This window comes from Camelus bactrianus, chromosome 11, assembly GCF_048773025.1.
Source record: "Camelus bactrianus isolate YW-2024 breed Bactrian camel chromosome 11, ASM4877302v1, whole genome shotgun sequence".
Lineage (NCBI taxonomy): Eukaryota > Metazoa > Chordata > Mammalia > Artiodactyla > Camelidae > Camelus > Camelus bactrianus.
The window spans coordinates 16375771-16393623 of NC_133549.1; the positions used below are offsets into that span (position 1 = coordinate 16375771).

Genomic DNA, 17853 nt, shown 5'->3' on the forward strand with positions numbered 1-17853 from the left:
CACAGCCTGTCGGCCACCGTCCGCAAGCCGGCCGGGCCGGAGCCGGATGTGACGTCACGCACCACGTCCGGCGCGGGCGACACAGGCTGCGCGGCGGGCTTGGCGGGCTTGGCGGGCTTGGCGGGCTTGGCGGGCTGGCCCCGGGCGCGGCGCCTGCGGTGAGTCGGGCGGGGGCGGCGGGGCCTGAGTCTGGGAGCACCGGGTCGGGGTTGAGGCCGGCCGGGAGCCGCAGCCGGTTCCCTGCTCTAACCCCGCGCCCCGAGCGGGGTCCGCGCGCGTGCTGGCGGCGTCCGCGCCGGCTCACGCTCGCTGTTCTGTCCTCCTGTTTGGAGGTGCCCTGCTTCTGGCCAGCGTTTGACGTTTGTGTGCCGCGACTCTCAGATTTGCACACCGAGACCCTGTTTTCCGTCGCTCGGGGTCAGAGTCTCTGTCTCATGGGAGAGTTAGGGGTCAACACTCGTGCAGCGGGAGGGGGCTGAGCCTCCCTGGCCTGATGTTTGACGCGGGGCTCGTCTTCAGTGGAGCTGGTGGCACCGTGGTCCTTAACCTTTTTTGGGTCACAGAGCCTTTGAGAATCTGTTGAAAGACCTCTCAGAAAACTCACAGACAGAAATGATTTTGCTTGTCATTTCCAAGAGTCCTTTTTGTTGGTGGTGAACCAACATTATGAACCCTGTGGAGATACACTGAAATGTTTATGTGAAATATGTATAGTTTCCTCGTGTTTATTTTTTGAATCTCTGGCTAATTGCCTGTGCGGTGATAATGGCTGACTGGACGGGTCATCCAGGGGAAGACAGAAGTCCCTGAGCAGTCCCCCACTGTCTGCTGGGTGGGATTGCAGTTAGCCTTGACCCCAGTGGGCTGTGCGTCCGATGGGGAGGCCTGTGGACAGGGCAGGTCTGGCTGAAGCACTCAGCTCAAGTGTGCAGGAGATGCTTTGCAATCTTAGCAAAAAACCACGCCTGGGCCAGAAAAGGCAGCGTCCGAGGCACCGGAGTGCAAACACAGAACTGGAGGGTGAACGCAGCTGCAGGTGCGGGCGTCACGGCGGGAACCTGGCCAGGGCAGTGGTTTAGGCCTGTGCGGAGCTACCTGTGTAGACCAGGACCCCTGAGGGCCGGACCCCTGTGTCTGCATGGCTAGAGCGAGAAGGGACGGGAAGGTGCTGTATGCTGACCAAGGGAGCAGCTGCCTGCTGGCCCAGGGCCATGTGAGGTTGGAGTCACCAGGAGGAAGGGGCCCAGGCCGGTGGGGCCACACTCTCACTGGCTGCGCAAGCAGCTCCCTGAGCTGAGGAGCAGGTGTGGAAACTCTGGGCTCCCACAAGGAGCTGCCCACTGAAGGCAGCCTCCAATAAGAAATGACAGAACACACCAGTGGGCGCCACCTGGAGGGCAAGGAGGACTCACCCTAGGAACGAGCCCCGCCTGGGGGTGGGCAGGCCCTGTCATGGGGGTGTGTGGTGTCTGCCTGGGGGACTGGTGGGCCAGGCTGGGCCCTGTGACAGTTTGGCTTCCCAAAGACCTGATACTGGCCAGATTCAGTTACTTGAATGGTTTTTTATTTATGGGTTTTATTTTTATAAGTGGCTTTCCTCTTACTTTAAGGAGAACACATTGTGATGTCGCAGAGCCAAGACTATGAGTGAGTTTCGGATTCACCATGACGTCAACGAGCTGCTCAGCCTGCTGCGGGTCCGCGGGGGTGATGGGGCCGAGGTCTACATCGACCTGCTGCAGAAGAACAGGACCCCGTATGTCACAACCACCGTGTCTGCACACAGTGCCAAGGTGAGTGCGCGTCCCGGAGTTTACACTCCTGTTGGGCAGCCTCAGCAGTGCCAGTGCAGGTGGCAGGCAGCACTTGACAGATGCTTTTCGTGGATATGTGCTCTGCTCAGCACTCCTGCTGACTCCTCAGTGGCCCCATCAGTCAGCCTGTTGTACAGACGAGGCAGTGAGGCTCAGGTAGGATGCAGGGCTGTCTGCCTGACCTCAGACTCAGTCTCTGAACCACAGCCTCCCTGTACCCCCTGAGGAGAAAGACGCAGATAGTCCTGATTTCCGCTCACATCTCGACACACAGATATTCCCATGGGTGAAAAGGAGGCTCCTGGCATTAACTACGTTTAAATCCTTTTAAAGTAGATTTTCTTTCTTTATTAAAATAGTATGTAATTCAGAATTACACCTCAGTAAAAGATGACTTTGAAATCTAGTTTAGAAACCCGTTGTGAGCCTTCGTTTATTTAAATAGTCTGATAACAGCACAGGGATAATTCAGAACATTTACTGAGCAGACTAGAGAGTCTAGGACACACAGTGACATTTAGCATATTATAAGTGGGTATTTTAGTTAATGAGAAAATGTAACTGTGAACCTGTATGTAGTGATGAGTTCCAGAGGAACAGAGTTAAATGTGTAGACAAATGCTGGGAGGTCGCAGCTCAGGCTGGGGAAGCAAACGAGGGAGGAACCTCAGAGGAGAGTGCGGAGTTCAACAAGGAATTTCAGTGCATTTGCTCAGTTTTATTTTGGAGATTTAGGACTGTTCCATCTGCCTGACGTCACTCTGATTGCTGTTTTGGGTTTAGTTTTCTACAAGATTTTTTGAGATTCCTGATTGTTGTCACTGTGTCCCTCTATCTATACTTTTGAGGTTAAAATAGCAGAGTTTTCTCGTACTCCTGAGGACTTCCTGAAGAAATACGATGAACTGAAATCAAAGAACACCAGGAACCTTGACCCCCTGGTGTACCTGCTGTCAAAGCTCACGGAGGACAGAGAGGTGGGTGCTGGCTCGGCTGGGTTGGAAGGACCTCTCTGTGTCTCAGAAAGACGGATGGATGTGTGTCCTTGTGGGGTCATGCTAGGCCGTGCAGCTTGTCAGTTGGGGTGACAGCCATGGGGCCACCTGACCTCTACTCTCTGACCCTGGCACCTGTCCTTGAGCTTTCCTGGCCTTGCACCTGTAGCGCGTTGAGGTCACAGAGGACTCCGTGCACCATAAAGGTGCATCGGAACGGAAGTCACTCGTGTTGGTGACAAACACAAGGTGGTTAACGCTGCCTCTGGGGCGGAGGGACTTCCGTTTCTGTGGTCCGGGCTGTGTCTTTGTTCTAAAGTGAGCATGTGTTACTTACGATGCTTAGAAGAGTGCAGAGGTGCCGAGGTGCCTGGGCATTCAGTGCTTCCACTCACTTCATGCGCCTGCGGTCTCGGGGGAGGGTGCGGCTGGGCACAGGGTGGCCACCAGCGCTGGCCACTGGTCTCTCGCAGCAAGGGAGGCCAGTCATGGGCTGCTGGGAATGAGTTTGGGATGCTGTCCTCCTGAGATTTGGGGATGTGGCACCTCATGGCAGAAAGCTCTGGGAGACTGTGCTGCAGCTCAGGGACTGGCAGTGCCCAGTGGAGGGCACAAACACGCCAGTCCGCAGGACTCCAGGTGCTGTGTGCTTTCAGACTCTGCAGTACCTACAGCAGAATGCCAGGGAGAGGGCAGAGTTCGCAGCAAGCACCGCCACCAGTGGCACCACCAACTTCAATGCCCCAGCCACAGCCTCTAAGATCTCCATGCAGGAGCTGGAGGAGCTGAGGAAGCAGCTGGGCAGCGTGGCCACGGGCCCCACGTGGCAGCAGGTACCACGTTGCCGCAGCCGGGTGGGTGCCGGGTCTGACTGTGGAGACACTCCTGTCCGGTCCTGGCTCCTTGGGGTGGCCGTGTGGCTTGTCCCCAGCCCCTCGCACTGTGATGGGCTTGGACACGTTTGTCTCACGTCCACTTGTATTTGTTGACCCTCACGTGTGCTTAGGGCCCCACTTTTTACACTGCAGACCTGTTAGTTTTAAGTGTTTGTACTGAAATTGTATGTGTCTTTTCTGTTTTTGAAACACATTTTCCCCAGTCTCTGGAACTCACAAGAAAGATGCTTCGAGACAAGCAGAACAGGAAGAATCTGGGCCAGCACCTCCCAGTCTTCCCGGCCTGGGTGTATGAGAGACCCACGCTTCTCGGGGACTTCCTGGCAGGCGCGGGTGTGAGCACAGATGCAGCTGTGCCTATAGGTGCGTGAGGCCTGGAGCTCTGGCAGTGGGGACCTGGAGGCACCTCTGTTTGCCTGGGGATGCTGTGGTGGGAGGGCTACAGCCCCCCAGGCCCTTCCTGCCCTTGGTCATGCTGCAGCTCACGATGCCCACCTTTTGCCATCCTCCACACCCCTGTCCCCAGTCACCAGTGGGTGGTGACTTGCCAGCGTCTGGGCTGGGTCTTGTCTGGGTTTTAGGAGAGCCTGCGTCCCGGGCTCTGTGCAGACTAGGGGCGACAGGCTGACCAGGGTCCTCCTTCCAAGCAGCGAGGCATGGTTACTGCAGATTCTCCCGCAGCGGTGCCAGGCTTGCCATGCTGGCCTTCACGTGTCCAGTCCAGACAGCCGAGGGGCAGCTGGGGATGTGGTATTTGCGCACCTTGCCTGCACCTCCCACCTGGCGAGCACTTCTTTGGGTGGGAAGCTGTGTCCCACCTCCTGCTCAGGGTGCACGCTTGAGAGGAAACGCGTCATGGTGCGTGCTCGAAGAGCGGTGCCCACGGGGAGGTGCCAGCACAGCCTGTGTGGAGGTGAGAGGCGTGGGCACGGGAGCCTGTGCTGCACAGGTTCTCCAAGGGTGGGGAGCAGGGTGGGCGGGGCAGGCCCCGTGTTGCCGGCCTGGGGAGCCAGCAGGTGAGATGCCACTGGCTCCCCTGCACACCTGGCAGGAGCCAAAGAAGTTTAAGAGCTGCTGAGGGAGTCTGTTGCTATGGCTGTGGACTTTGCTGACACCATGTTTGTGTGTCTGGATCAGTCAGAGGAGACAAGGTTCCAGGCCTCGCATGAGGCACCACCTCTTTTGGGGAGGCCCAGCCGGGGAGGGGAACCCAGGCACTGGCTCTTGAGGGCAGGCCATGCTTTGGGTGTCCGACGAGGAAGTTTTCTACATTTGGGGTTGTGCTACTGAGGCAGATGCTTTCACACACTGGCCACGGGCGTGCCTCGCTGTCGGGGTCCCCAGGCCGGTTGCATGGCAGCGTTCCCTGGGAGAACTCGAGGTGTTCTAGCCCATGTCACTCCAGCAGCCACGCTATGCGGGTTCCAGAGGTGGGATCAGTGTTGGTCCTCTGGGCCCGTGTCACCTTCTTACCCTGTCCCTCCCTGGCCCAGACTGCAGGCCATGACGCAGCACCCTCCACAGCCCTCTGGCCACTGCCCTGTCCACGTTCAGACCCCTGTGGTTGGCATGGCTGTCCTCAGCCCTTCCTTGGCCTCCCCCTGGCAGAGCTTCACCCCCAGGAGTGGGCAATGCGAGACGTCCCCCCGCTGGCTGAGTGGTGCCCATCCCACCTCCCTGTGGTCACCTTGCCATCCGATTCCCTTCTTAGAGCTGAGGCAGGTCCCCATCCACGCTGGGCCATCCCTCCACACACAGGTCTCCAGCTCCATCTGCTTGCCCAGGCCGTCCTGTCAGCAGCCAGATGGCGTAGCAACTGCCGTCCTTACAAGTCCTGCCCTGACCCAGGGCCTTGACATCGAGGCCACAGGCACAGGCGGCTCCCATGCAGCGGCCTTTGCTGGGTCACTGAGCCCCGTGCTCAGATCTGGTAACACAGCCCGATTTCCCTGAATGTTCGGGCAGTACTGGGTGGTCTGTGGTCCCCTCCTGGCCTCCATTTTGTTTCTCCCTCTGCCTCATCTTGAGTCCTTGCGCTTTGCTCCTGGGTCTCATGGATTCTCCCCCTCCCAGGTGACCCATCTGTTTTAAGGAATTGGAAGCTCCCGGTGGGGTCCCAGCTCTCTGTCCCTTACACAGCTCTCCTGAAGTCCTGCCTGTGTGTGGCCTTCCGTCTGCCAAGAGTGTCCACAATGGGCTCCTGACCTTCCCCAGGCACCCCTCCTCTCCGTGTGGTGACTGGCATCATCTGTATCTGCTTCCCTTCTGCTGCACTAGCCTGGCCCCAGCCCCCAGCTGTCACCCACCCTCCAGCTGCAGGAGAGGGCCTCTGTCCACTTTCCCCACTCAGGGCTCAGCACCTTTCACAGAATTTTGCATGGTGAAGGCATGTTGTAGGTCCATTCTGCGGTGCCCCAGCCATCTGTGGCCGGTGGGCAGCGAGTGGCTGGCATGGCAGGGAAACGAGTTTTAGTTTCCTTTCATTTGGCCTTGGGAGCCAGCGGCAATGTGTCAGAGTGGAGATCTGAGCCCACCTCCTGCCCACTACAGCCCTCTCTGTCATCCCAGTGCGGATCTGAGTCAGGTCTGCCCTGCGAAGCCTCTCTAGTGACCCTGCACCCCGGTGAAATCCTGATGGCTCCGTGTGGCTTCCCATTCCAACTTCTGTGGGATGTCCCCTCACCCTGGAGCGTCCCGTGTCCCTTTGAGCTCAACTGCAAGCTGGCTGTGTCTCCCACTCGTACAGGCTGTGATGTTCTCCTTTCCACACAGGGGCGGGGGAGGCTGGGCCAGCATCTGCCCCAGGACCCTGAGTTCCCCACCCTGGGTCTGCACCCTCCCCCACTGCCACGGACTCCTCCCCGTGAACCTCAGCCGGGCCTTGGCTAGGGCAGTGTGGAGATTGGAGGTGAAATGTGTGAGGTTAGGTTAGTAGCCCTGCGCTAAGGAATGGCAGCCAGTCGTGCCCACCTCAGGGGGTCACAGAGGCTGGAATCTGAAGGCCACCACAGCTGTAGAGAAAAACAGCCTGGGGTTCAGACAGCAGCTTTGAGCCCCAAGTGACCAGTGCCTGGACAGACAGCTGCTGGGCTCCAGCCTGCCCTGCTGCCTCCCTTGCCTGCAGACGTGTGGGGCCAGCAGTGCTTCCGTGAGCCCCATCCGAGCTGCCAGGCCTTGGTTTTGGGTGCCCTGAGCTGACACAGCACCCACGGGGCTCGGCAGGGAGCCGGGGCTGGGGCGCCTTTCTCCTGTGCTGCCCCTGTCCTAGTGTGACCATGTGCCCAGCAGGTGTTGGGCAGGACGCTGAGGATCGTTCTGGACCGAGAACCGAGAGGCAGGGGGGTCCAGGCTACGAGGCATTTGGGGGACGGCCCTGGTCCATGGCCTTGATTGCCCTGAGTCCTTTGGGGTCTCGGAGCCGTTTCAGACTGTGCGTACAATAGAAACCACTCGCGTTTTAGTGATCAGAGAAAGCCTTTTTATCCCAGGTTTGTTAGGTTGTAGTGAGCATCGCTAGTACAATACGGTCAGAGGTGCTTTTTAAGCCCCAGCTCTGTCCTCTTAGATGTCGCACGCTCGTTCGCGTGCGCAGGTGTCTGCCCAGTGCTCCGAGGCTCTGCCTGGCCTGCTGCCGGGTCAGCGCCTTTCCTGGTTGGTTTTGGGGCCTCAGCCTTTGGTGTTCAGAGGTATCAGTTGAGTCGAGTGAAGGACTTGGTGTCTATATTCACGAGCACTAGAAGCAGTTACACGGAGGGCAGCCAATGGAAAGACTCTGCTGGGAGTGGGGGTCTGGTGGAAGGTGAGCCCCAGCCATGTCTGCACTCACAGGCACGCTGCCCCTGACCTCCCAGGAGTCAGCCGTCGTGGAGGACCTGCTGTACGTGCTGGTGGGCGTGGACGGCAGGTACATCACCGCCCAGCCCCTCACCGGGAGGCAGAGCCGCACCTTCCTTGTGGACCCCAACCTGGACCTGTCCATCAGGGAGCTGGTGAACAGGATCCTCCCAGTGGCCGCCAGTTACTCCACCGTGACAAGGTTGGTGCCAGGCTCGCCCGAGGTGCCCGTCAAGGTCACTCAGCCCTCTTCTGAGGAGAGTCTCTACCTCGCTGAGCCACACGAGGGAGACAGGTGTCCACAGTGCCCTGAGGATGTCAAGGGGGGCTTTGGTCGTCCACCTTCCCACCTGAGACGAGCTCACACCCTCTCAGGGGTGCTCACTATTTCCTTTCCCCACAGATTCATTGAAGAGAAGTCTTCCTTCGAGTATGGGCAGGTGAACCACGCCTTGGCGGCTGCCATGAGAACACTAGTGAAGGAGTACCTGATCCTGGTCACGCAGCTGGAGCAGCTGCAGAGGCAGGGCCTCCTTTCCCTGCAGAAGCTCTGGTTCTACGTCCAGCCAGCCATGCGCACCGTGGACATCCTGGCCTCCCTGGGTGAGAGGAGAGCCGGGGCCCTGGGGCAGTGGGGGCAGCATGGCCAGGGTGCCCATCCTCCGCCCATTGCTCTTGGGAGGCAGAGGCAGTGCGGCTTCGTGTTTGTCCCCAGAAGAAAGCCTGTCTGTGTGAGGAGGTGGGAGGTGAGCTGAGGGGCTCCTGTCTGCCATGGTGACTGTTGGGCCCTCGGCACTGAGCGCCGCCTCCTCTGAGCAGCCACCTCGGTGGATAAAGGCGAGTGTGTCGGGGGGTCGACCCTGAGCCTCCTGCATGACCGGAGCTTCAGCTACACAGGCGACAGCCAGGCGCAGGAGCTGTGTCTGTACCTCACCAAGGCCGCCAGCGTGCCCTACTTCGAAATCCTGGAGAAGTGGATCTACCGAGGTGTCATCAATGACCCGTACAGGTGGGGCTGGGGGCACCTGGGCGTGGCCCCTCGTCACCCTGACACGTGTCAGTGCACGAAGAATTCCACGTTGATGTGTGTTTGTCAGAGTATTTAAAAGATGAATTCGTTGACCAGAAATAGTTTATTAATGGTCGAGCTAGCAAACTCTAGTGTGAGGACCTAGCAAGGAATCCTTTGCACGGTCGTGACGCGGATGGATGGCGTCTGACCCCTGACGTGAAGGCTCACGTACCCGACTGGAGTGTCTCGTTGCCTCCATTCGAGACGGAGGGAAACGCGAGGCCCCATGGGAGGGGGTGAGGGTGAGGGGGGCAGCCCCCCAGCCCTGCAGACCCCAAGTCCTCTCACCTGGACTGGTGGGTGTCTGGCCACAGTGAGGTTGGCAGGAGCACCTCCCCTCGCAGCAGAGAAATCCCCGCACCGAGGCCGGGCTGGACGGCCGCCTCTGCTGTGCTGCTTGGCCGCGTGCAGCCCCGCAGCCAGCAGGCCCCTGTGCTCTGCAGCGAGTTCATGGTGGAAGAGCACGAGCTGCAGAAGGAGAAGATCCAGGAGGACTACAACGACAAGTACTGGGACCAGCGGTACACCGTGGTGCAGCGCCAGATCCCCTCCTTCCTGCAGAAGATGGCGGGCAAGGTCCTCAGCACAGGTGAGCGGGGCGCTCGTGGGCGCGTGCTCCCTGCCCCTGGTTGTCTCACGGTTGCTGTGTCGCTTAATTTCTAAAACTGTTACCACTTGAAGGAAAACTTTTCTGCCCCCAACTCCTCTGACCCCAGACATGCGGGTTTTCCACACCAGCAGCCAGCTCTCCAGTTCCCTGTGGACGCCCAGTTCTGACACTTAACTCCCCAGGTCAGCGCAGGCCCCACAGGTTGAGGGCTCGGTCCCCCGGACTGCCCCCACTGCAGACTCCGGTCACAAGTATCGGGTCCCAGGCCGCCGGCACTTCTGTCCAGCGTGGGCCCAAGTGGGGTTCCCGGGACCCCTCCGCAGGCCCGGTGTTTGCTGTGACGACCCCCAGAACTCAGGGAGGCGCTGTGCTCACCAGACGCCTGCTTTGCCACGACTGGCACTGTAAGGGGCACAGGTGAAGAGCCCACGGAGAGGCCCCCCCGGTGACACCCGGGGGCCCGAGCCCGGGCGCTTCTGTCCCCGCGGAGCCAGGGCCCAGCCCCACCCAGGGCACAGCGGCACCACTGCCCCCGTCATGGGCTGGTGCAGTCAGTGCTGTGACCTCCCATGACTCGTTAGAGCTGGGTCTTTCGCATCAAGAGCCCAGCAGTCACTTCAGAAAGCCTCACCAGAGCCAGACTAAACCCTCCCAACCCTGTCCCAGCCCAGCCCTCAGAGGCGAGCGAGCATCCCTGGTTGGACTGGGAGGCCACAGCATTGACTGTGTCAGCCCATGACGGGGGCAGCTGTGCCGCTGTCCCCTGGCGGTGGGGTGGGGGCAGTTCCAGGACCATTCTTGCCCAGTCGGTCCTGGGCCTGTCCCCGGGCCTGCGTTTGGGCTGCACTGTCTCAGGTCCAGGCCTGCAACTAGCCGTGAGCGTCAAGAATGTAAACTTGCTTTCCTTTTTCCCTTTCCAGGAAAATACCTAAATGTGGTCAGAGAGTGTGGTCATGACGTCACCTGCCCGGTGGCCAAGGAGGTCATCTACACACTGAAGGAGCGGGCGTATGTGGAGCAGATCGAGAAGGCCTTCAACTACGCCAGCAAGGTGCTGCTGGACTTCCTGATGGAGGAGAAGGAGCTCGTAGCTCACCTGAGGTGTGTGTCCCCCTGGGTGCCTGCCCGCGGTCGGGTGCCGACACAACAGCTCACTTGTCACTTTAAACAAGGCCGCATGCCAGGCTGAATCCAGCCCGAAGAGGCCTGTGGGCCTCACACCTGCCATCCCAGAGATGTCCTACCAGAGGCCGGCGAGGGCAGGGTCTGCCCGTGTCACCCTGTCCATGGTGGCACAGCTTCCTGTCTGGAGCCACCAGCCCCCTCCTAGGGCCCCTGCCCTCCTGGAGCCCCATCTGCAGCACCCGCACTTTCTGGCAGCACCTCCTCCTGCACAGCCCGGTGCAGTGGTCCTGTGCCTCCACCTAAGAGAGCACTTCACCTCGGCCCCTGTAAACGTCTCAGCTTGGGCACCGGCGGGTGTGGGCACCGGCACTCCTCCCAGGCCCACCTGGCCCCACCTCGTCACCCCGCATCCCAGTTGCCGGGAGCCTCTGCGAGTCCAGGCTGTTCTCACATTCAGGGCCCTGCTGGTGCGGCCTTTCACCTTCACCCACTCGCAGGTCCATCAAGCGCTACTTCCTGATGGACCAAGGCGACTTCTTCGTGCACTTCATGGACCTGACGGAGGAGGAGTTGAAGAAGCCGGTGGATGACATCACGCCCACCCGCCTGGAGGCGCTGCTGGAGCTGGCCCTGCGCATGAGCACTGCCAACACCGACCCCTTCAAAGATGACCTCAAGGTGGGCTGCCCACCGCGCTCCAGAAGCACAGTGGGGGCCAGGCCTCGTGGGGTGTGAGCCTTTCATGTGCTGCGGGACCCGTGTCCGAGGTCTGTGTCTCGCAGGCATGTTGGCCTTAGTCCTTTGTGGGGTCTCTGGCCTCATAGGCTGAGCTGAAATGTTCCCTCCTCTTTGGTTTTTTGATGTTTCAGGAGGGTCGGTGTTAATTCTTCCTGCAGTGTTCGGTAGAACTTGCCAGCGAGGCTTTTCTTGTCGAGAGGGTCTGTGGTTTCCTCTGTCTCCTCCCTGCTCCAGGTCTGCTCCCATTTCTGCTTCTGCTTGAGTCAGTTTTGGTGACTTAAGTGACTGCAGGAATTTGTGTAGGAATGAGTTCTCGTGAGCTCATCTGTTTCTGTAAGGTTGGCGCTGCCATTTCTGATTTTAGTCATTTGAGTCTTCTTTCTTGTGCAGACAAATACACCTAAAAACTTGTCAGCTTCTTTGGTTTTGCAGAGACCCAGCCTGATGGCTTCCTCGGTTTTCCGTGTTGTTTCTCTCGTCTCTGGTTTCTTCCTGCTCTGATTGTTGTTTTTTTCCTTCTGCTTTGGGTCATTTGCTCATTTTTCGGTTTCCTGGATGGTTAAGCTGGGTTGTCGGCTTGATGTGGTTTTTTCTGCTGCTGTGAATTTCCCTCTGAGCTTTGATTTACTGCGCCGGGCAGTTTTGGTTACAGCGTTCCCATTTCCGTCTGGCTCAAGGTGTCCTCCAGTTTCCATTGTGATTTCTTCCTTGACCCATTTGTTTTTAAGGGCATCCACCTTTCACGATTCGTGAATATTCTGTTTTCCCCCGTTACTGATTTCTGATTTCACCCCACTGTAGTCAGAGGGCACTTCGTGTTTCAGCTTTGTAAACATCACCAAGGCCTTGCTGTGTGGCCCCCTGTGGCCCGTCCTGGAGAGGGCTCTGTGCACGTGGGGCAGGTCTCGTGGTGCTGGCTCGCCATGTTCGGGTTCTCTCTTCCCTCTTCTGTTGGCTGGCTGTGGTGTGGACAGTGGGGTGTCAGGCTCAGCTCTCTCAGTTCTGCCAGTCCTTGCTTCCTATGGTGAGGCAAAAGAGTGTTTTCATAGGATAAAGTCCTGGAGGCCAGGTTCTTGGATGGATGCGCCTGGCCAGCGCATGGCTGGACTGACGGCACTGGCGCTGGGTCCCGGGCACTCAGGGCTGCCACTGGGTGGGGGCCTGGCGGGAGGGGCACAGCTGTTTGGTGTCCGTTTCTGTGGCATGTGATGGGAGGGTGTCACCTGCTGATTCTGTTTCCTCTCCCGTCAACTGCCATCCTCCATCCTCTCGCTCTTCATCAGTTTGTGGGAATCGTCCCGCTGTCTGGTGTGTCAGTGGCCCTCGTGAGTATTTGAATAGAGTGACGTGTGGACAGCGCGCCCTGCCGAGAACAACTGCGCCGCCCTCACCATGGCCTGGGCCTGTGTGCTGGCGGTGGAAGGTTTCCAGCCATCCCTCGCACCGCACTTTACCGTCAGGGGTGTTTTCAGAGTGATTCCTCTGTGCTCTGCTTTTTCCATTTTGACGGAAAGTGGTTTAATTTCTTCATTAGGGTTTATCAGTAGATGTTTGGTGTTTTAAACCAGCCTCCAAGATTGAGAGTCTGCTTTTCTAGTTTGTGATGCAGGGTTGGGTAGGGGTCAGGACCTGATGCTTTTCCATTTCTCTGTCCCCAAGATTGACCTGATGCCTCATGACCTCATCACCCAACTTCTGCGGGTTCTGGCCATCGAGACCAAGCAGGAGAAGGCCATGGTCCATGCCGACCCCACTGAGCTCTCACTGACTGGCCTGGAGGCCTTCTCCTTCGACTACGTGGTGAAGTGGCCCCTGTCTCTGATCATCAACAGGTGGGTGGCAGGGTCTCCACGTCTGATTGTGCCCCTCGGGGTTACTGGCCACCTAGGGCACGCTCCATACTGTGAGCCTCTCAAACGATGTCTGGCGCCATCGACGACCAGCGGCGTCAGTCAGATGCCGCCGCCTTTTCCCTCCTGGCAGGAAGGCCCTGACGCGCTATCAGATGCTCTTCAGACACATGTTCTACTGCAAGCACGTGGAGCGGCAGCTCTGCAACGTTTGGGTCAGCAACAAAGCCGCCAAGCAGTGCTCTCTGCACTCGGCCAAGTGGTGCGTCCTGTCTGCTCCCAGGGTTCCCACCGGGCAGAGCCGCGCCCTCCCCATAGCCTGAAGACAGAGATCTGGGGATGCGCGTTCACAGCTTCTAATTTAGGACCTTTCCTGCTGCACAGGATGGCTGGGTGCTTGGCTAGTGGAGTGGCCGAGCCCGTGTGAGCCACCGCCGCTCAGTGGTGGGAACTGTTGAGGGGGTGGACCCTGACAACGCATCGCACACTCAGTGGGGGTGGTCCCTGACAACGCATCGCATATTCGGCAGGGGGGCGGGGGGCAGACCCTCAGGCACAGGAGCTGCAGCCGTGCGTCTGTGACCTGCACCCTCGCGCAGGTTCGCTGGTGCCTTCACGCTGCGGCAGCGGATGCTCAACTTCGTCCAGAACATCCAGTACTACATGATGTTCGAGGTGATGGAGCCGACCTGGCACGTCCTGGAGAAAAACCTGAAATCTGTGAGTGTGGCCTACTCGTAAAGGCACTTAGTAGTGTCTCCAGACAGGGAGCAGGTCAGGCGCCAGGGAGGGGCTGACCCCACAGCTCCCGAGACGCCACCAGAGCATCGTCAGGAGAGGTGGCCATGGGGGTTTCCCTCCAGGGTGACCAGGGTTTAGGGCCACCAGGAGTCTGGCTGCCGGAGGAGCACGTGTGTTCCCGTGGGGCCTCACAGCTGGGCTGGCGCTCCTGTCCAGGGCTGCCAGCCACAGGGTTCACGCCCCAAGTTCTAGGAGTGGGAAGGGCACAGAGCACTTCTTTCTGTGTTTTCTCTCTTAAAAAGCTTGGCGCTTTGGGGGGCACATTTGGCGTGTGCTTTTAGCGGTATTTTGAAGTCTTCCCGCAAAGACCCTGGGAAGATTCGTGCACGGGGCTGTGCCTGGCACAGTCATTCTGAGAAAAGGCCGGTGTCCACTGCCCAGGCCTCCAACATCGACGATGTGCTGGGGCACCACGCGGGCTTCCTGGACAGCTGTCTGAAGGACTGTATGCTGACCACCCCCGCGCTGCTCAGGGCCTTCTCCAAGCTCATGTCCGTGTGCGTCATGTTCACCAACTGCATGCAGGTGCGCCCACTGGGCTCGGGGCTTGGGACCTGGGGGCTCCAGCTGGGTGGGCGGTGGCGGGCCATGAGCATGTGACCTGAGTCCTGCAGAGCCTGTCCCGGACGCACAGGGACAGCGTTTCCCTTGGAGCTGAGTGGTCATAGTTGGCGCACATTTCTTCCTGACCCCCAAGAGATTCACGCAGAGCATGAAGGTGGACAGTGAGCTGGGCGGCCTGGCGCTGGAGCGCAGCGCGGTGCCGGGGCCGCCCGTGGAGGAGGCTGAGCACCCAGAGGAGCGCGCCCGCAGGGAGCTTGCCCGCAAGGTGAGTGGCCTTTCAGTTTGTTTCGGAGACCCTCCTGTTCCTGCTGAGATCTGACACCATTAGGATCGCAGCACTCAGACCTGACCCACTGCCATCCTTCCTGGCTTCCCGCTGAGTAAAATAAAGACCATCTTAAATTAGGTTCCAAACACAAACCAGAGTATCTCCCCACCGCTTCATGTAAACCTCACTCCTCTATGCCCGGAGCGAGGCCACGTTACCAGAGTGGTGCTGTGGGGCTGAGCCAGGGGGCCACCTGCGGAGGCTCAGGGCTGCGGGCCCTGCGGTCACGGTGGCTGGAGTCTTTCCGTAACCAGGAGGGTCAGGTGGTCAGCAGGGAGTGGGGAGGTCAGCCCAGGCAGGCACTCTGGGTTCCCTGCTCTGTGCTCTGTGCTGAGCGGCGGCCAGGAGACAACACCATCGGCTTGAGAATCTGAGCTACAGGGAGAAACTTGCCGTCCACAGACGTCCGCGGGCCTGCTGCCCAGACTGTGTCTCTGCATCCTGCCGTCTTGAGTTTTCACGGTGCCCTGACCCTCTATCTCTTGTCACCTGAAAACTTCCCGAGATATGTTCTCCTATTTGAAAGAAAAAGAGAAGAGAAGGGAGGATGAGCAGCAGGAGGGCTTCTGTGTCTTGCAGTGCCTGGCTGAGCACGTTGACACGCCGCAGCTGGCCTCCAGCTTCGAGGCCACCATCAGTAAGTTTGACCAGAATTTCTCGGCCCATCTGCTGGACCTCCTGGCCCAGCTGAGCCTCTACAGCACCAGCGACTGCGAGCACGGCATGGCCAGCGTCATCTCCAGGTGGGTGTCGTTGCCTCCAGCCCCGCGGAAAGGGTGCCCTTTCTACCACACACAGTGACCGCAGGGCCCACACCTGCGTCTGCTCCCTGCCCCGCCACGTCCTCTCACCATCACGGAGGTGTGACTGAGGCCGTGTCTACTCTGCCAAGGATGCTGTCCTTGGCTTTGTCATGCTGCTGCTGGTCACTTGTCATTCGCCTGAGAGACGGTCTGTGTGTGTTCACAGGTGTGTCCTGTGTGTGTTGACCAGTACAAGTCAGGCCACCCCGTCAGCACCCCTAGTTTGTGTGTCTCACCACAGCCAGGACCCAGGATGCTGACCAGGCCCCTTGGGCCCCAGCCCTGGCCATCACCCTGGCTAGGTGAACAGTGGGAGGTGCTGTCCTCCTGATGTCAGCTGGTCAGAAGATTGCTGGGAGGGTCAGTAAGGGTCAGGGAAGTGCTCACTCAGCCTTCCATGTTGGGTGTGGGGGTCTGGCCACACCTCTCAGGCCAGCACCTCAAGGGCCATGATGCTGCAGTCCTGGGGTACACATCTGGGGAGCCCGGGGCAGCCCGTGTGCAGGAGTCAGAGGAATCTGGGAGGAACCCTGGGTAGGGCTGTGCAGAAGTGGTGAGGATGGGTGCATGGTGATCAGCGGGCTGGTCGGTGCGGCTTATGGTTTTGCGGCTGGCAGGTTTCTGTTGCACCAAGGACCCTGGGTGCACAGCTCCTCAGAGCGGAGGTGATGGGCCTGCTCACTGGGTGGAGGTCGGGGGGCGATCGTTCCCTGGGAAGGCTCCTGTTGGGTGGCCTTAGGTAGAGCCAGACATTGGGACTGCCCTGTTCCACCCACACCCACAGGCGTCCTGATGTCCTGGGCACCAGGGTTCAGGGAGCCCCGATGTCCAGGGGCTGGAGATGTTTGTCTTGCCTTTAGTTTCCCTAAGTATGTAAGTTCAGTCTCCGTGTTGCAGGTGAAGGCTGTGTGGAGCCTGGGGCCGTGTTTGTGTGCTGGTGACTGAGTGCCCTCCTGTCCAGGGCGGAGCCAGCCCTTCACCGTGGTGGGGAAAGGAGGGTCACCTGCAGGGCCACTGAGGGAGGAATCTCCACCCCGACCTGGGGGCGTCTGCAGGGACACAGCCTGCTTTCCCCCACAGGCTCGACTTCAACGGCTTCTACACCGAGCGGCTGGAGCGCCTGTCCGCAGAGAGGAGCCAGAAGGCGGCCCCCGCAGCGCCCGTGCCACGGGGGCCCCCAGCTCCAACGCCCAGGATCGCAGTCACCGCACAATGAGGCCGGCCGCAGCATCGCAGCCCCAGTGGCATGAGCGAATGGGTTTGGAGGTTTTCCCCAGACGTTCCTGGGTCGCATGTGCCCCGGGTTCTGTTTAAACATACAGCGTGCAGTCCCCTGCGCTCAGCTCCCATCTCTGGGTTCACAATCCCAGACAGAGGTCTGCTCTCCTGCGTGCTCTCCGGAATTGAAGTCATCCTGAAGAGTGTGTTGGTCTCAAATAAGATAAAGTAAAAACACATGGCTTTTGGGCAACATCAGGACAGTCACCAAGATGCCATGTGGGGGAGGTGTGGGCCTGGTGTCCCCACCTGTTGGTGTGACCGGGGGATGGGCCCCCGGGGTCAGCCTGGCCCCTCCAGCCGGCTGGCTTGCTCCAGGCAGCAGAGGGCAGCATGGCCCACGCCCTGTAGCGGGAACCGCCTGGGTGCATCTCCCAAGTGCCCGCAGAGCAGAGGAAGAGCTACCCTGCTGCGGCTGAGGCCCAGGCCCTCGTCCATTAGGCCCAGCCGTGTCCGGCCCCCTCGACAGGCAGTAGGGGGAATGGCCAGCCCCAGTGTGACCTGCCTTGAACATCTATGTGCTCTGCTCCCAGCCAAGCTGCCCCTTCCTGCTGAATTCCATGCATGTTATTTTCAAAATTCACTTCTGACCCCTGCTCTGTCCAGGTGGACCCTGGGCAGATGAGGTGGCATGACGGGGTTCTCCAAGGGAGGGGGGCACCCCTCCCTGAGTGGCTGGACTCCTGCCACAGACTGCTTCCTCTTTTAAGCTACAGTGTGGACAAGTATGACTTGTGCGTAAACAAGTTTACAACCCAAGTTGCCACAGTCCTGGCTTGTGCAACACGGGGGCTGACCAGAGCCAGCTGCTGGCCCTCCTGCCCAGCCCCGAGGCCCAGACCCTGGGGTCCCTGTCCTCAGACACCTCCAGTTGCAGGTGGTGGCGGCAGAGGGGCGCATCCTGGAGGCTGGGTGGGGGGTCCTTGTGATGAGGGAGGTCCTGGCTGCCATCGCTGAGTCCCTGTTAGTTAGCTGCGCGTTGTGGTCAGTACACAGTCCCAGTGGCTGGTGTTTTTGCCCAAATAGGGACATGCTGCCTTTGAACTTCTGCTATCAGATGACGTGCAGTGTATGACCAAGGAAGAGAAGTAAACTTGTCGGGGATTTTGGGTGGCTCGTGTGCCTGGTTGTACGGCTATGTGAGC

At 59.4% G+C, this 17853-nt stretch overlaps 1 protein-coding gene across 2 annotated transcripts; it reads left to right on the forward strand.

The window, feature by feature from the left end:
• The first annotated feature begins 8 nt into the window (after positions 1-8).
• Positions 9-17817, forward strand: TUBGCP2 (tubulin gamma complex component 2). 2 transcript variants are annotated; one of them, XM_074373311.1, is made up of 18 exons: positions 9-158; positions 1611-1793; positions 2663-2791; positions 3466-3642; positions 3909-4068; positions 7534-7741; positions 7943-8142; positions 8359-8548; positions 8926-9200; positions 10142-10322; positions 10844-11024; positions 12744-12916; positions 13068-13196; positions 13534-13654; positions 14117-14260; positions 14433-14564; positions 15207-15370; positions 16511-17817. In XM_074373311.1, the coding sequence occupies exons 2-18, from the start codon at positions 1644-1646 to the stop codon at positions 16644-16646; spliced, it is 2850 nt and encodes a 949-aa protein (XP_074229412.1). In that variant the 5' UTR covers positions 9-158; positions 1611-1643; the 3' UTR covers positions 16647-17817. The 2 variants fall into 2 exon arrangements, with proteins under 2 accessions (XP_074229412.1, XP_074229413.1); XM_074373312.1 differs by having other exon boundaries at positions 11-158; positions 9055-9200.
• The last annotated feature ends 36 nt before the right edge of the window (positions 17818-17853 follow it).

Coding starts and splice junctions, on each gene's coding strand:
- TUBGCP2 (XM_074373311.1), top strand. CDS start 1,644: ATGAGTGAGTTTCGGATTCACCATGACGTCAACGAGCTGCTCAGCCTG. Junction 3,643..3,908: donor CGGGCCCCACGTGGCAGCAG/GTACCACGTTGC, acceptor CATTTTCCCCAG/TCTCTGGAACTCACAAGAAA. Junction 4,069..7,533: donor AGATGCAGCTGTGCCTATAG/GTGCGTGAGGCC, acceptor CTGCACTCACAG/GCACGCTGCCCCTGACCTCC.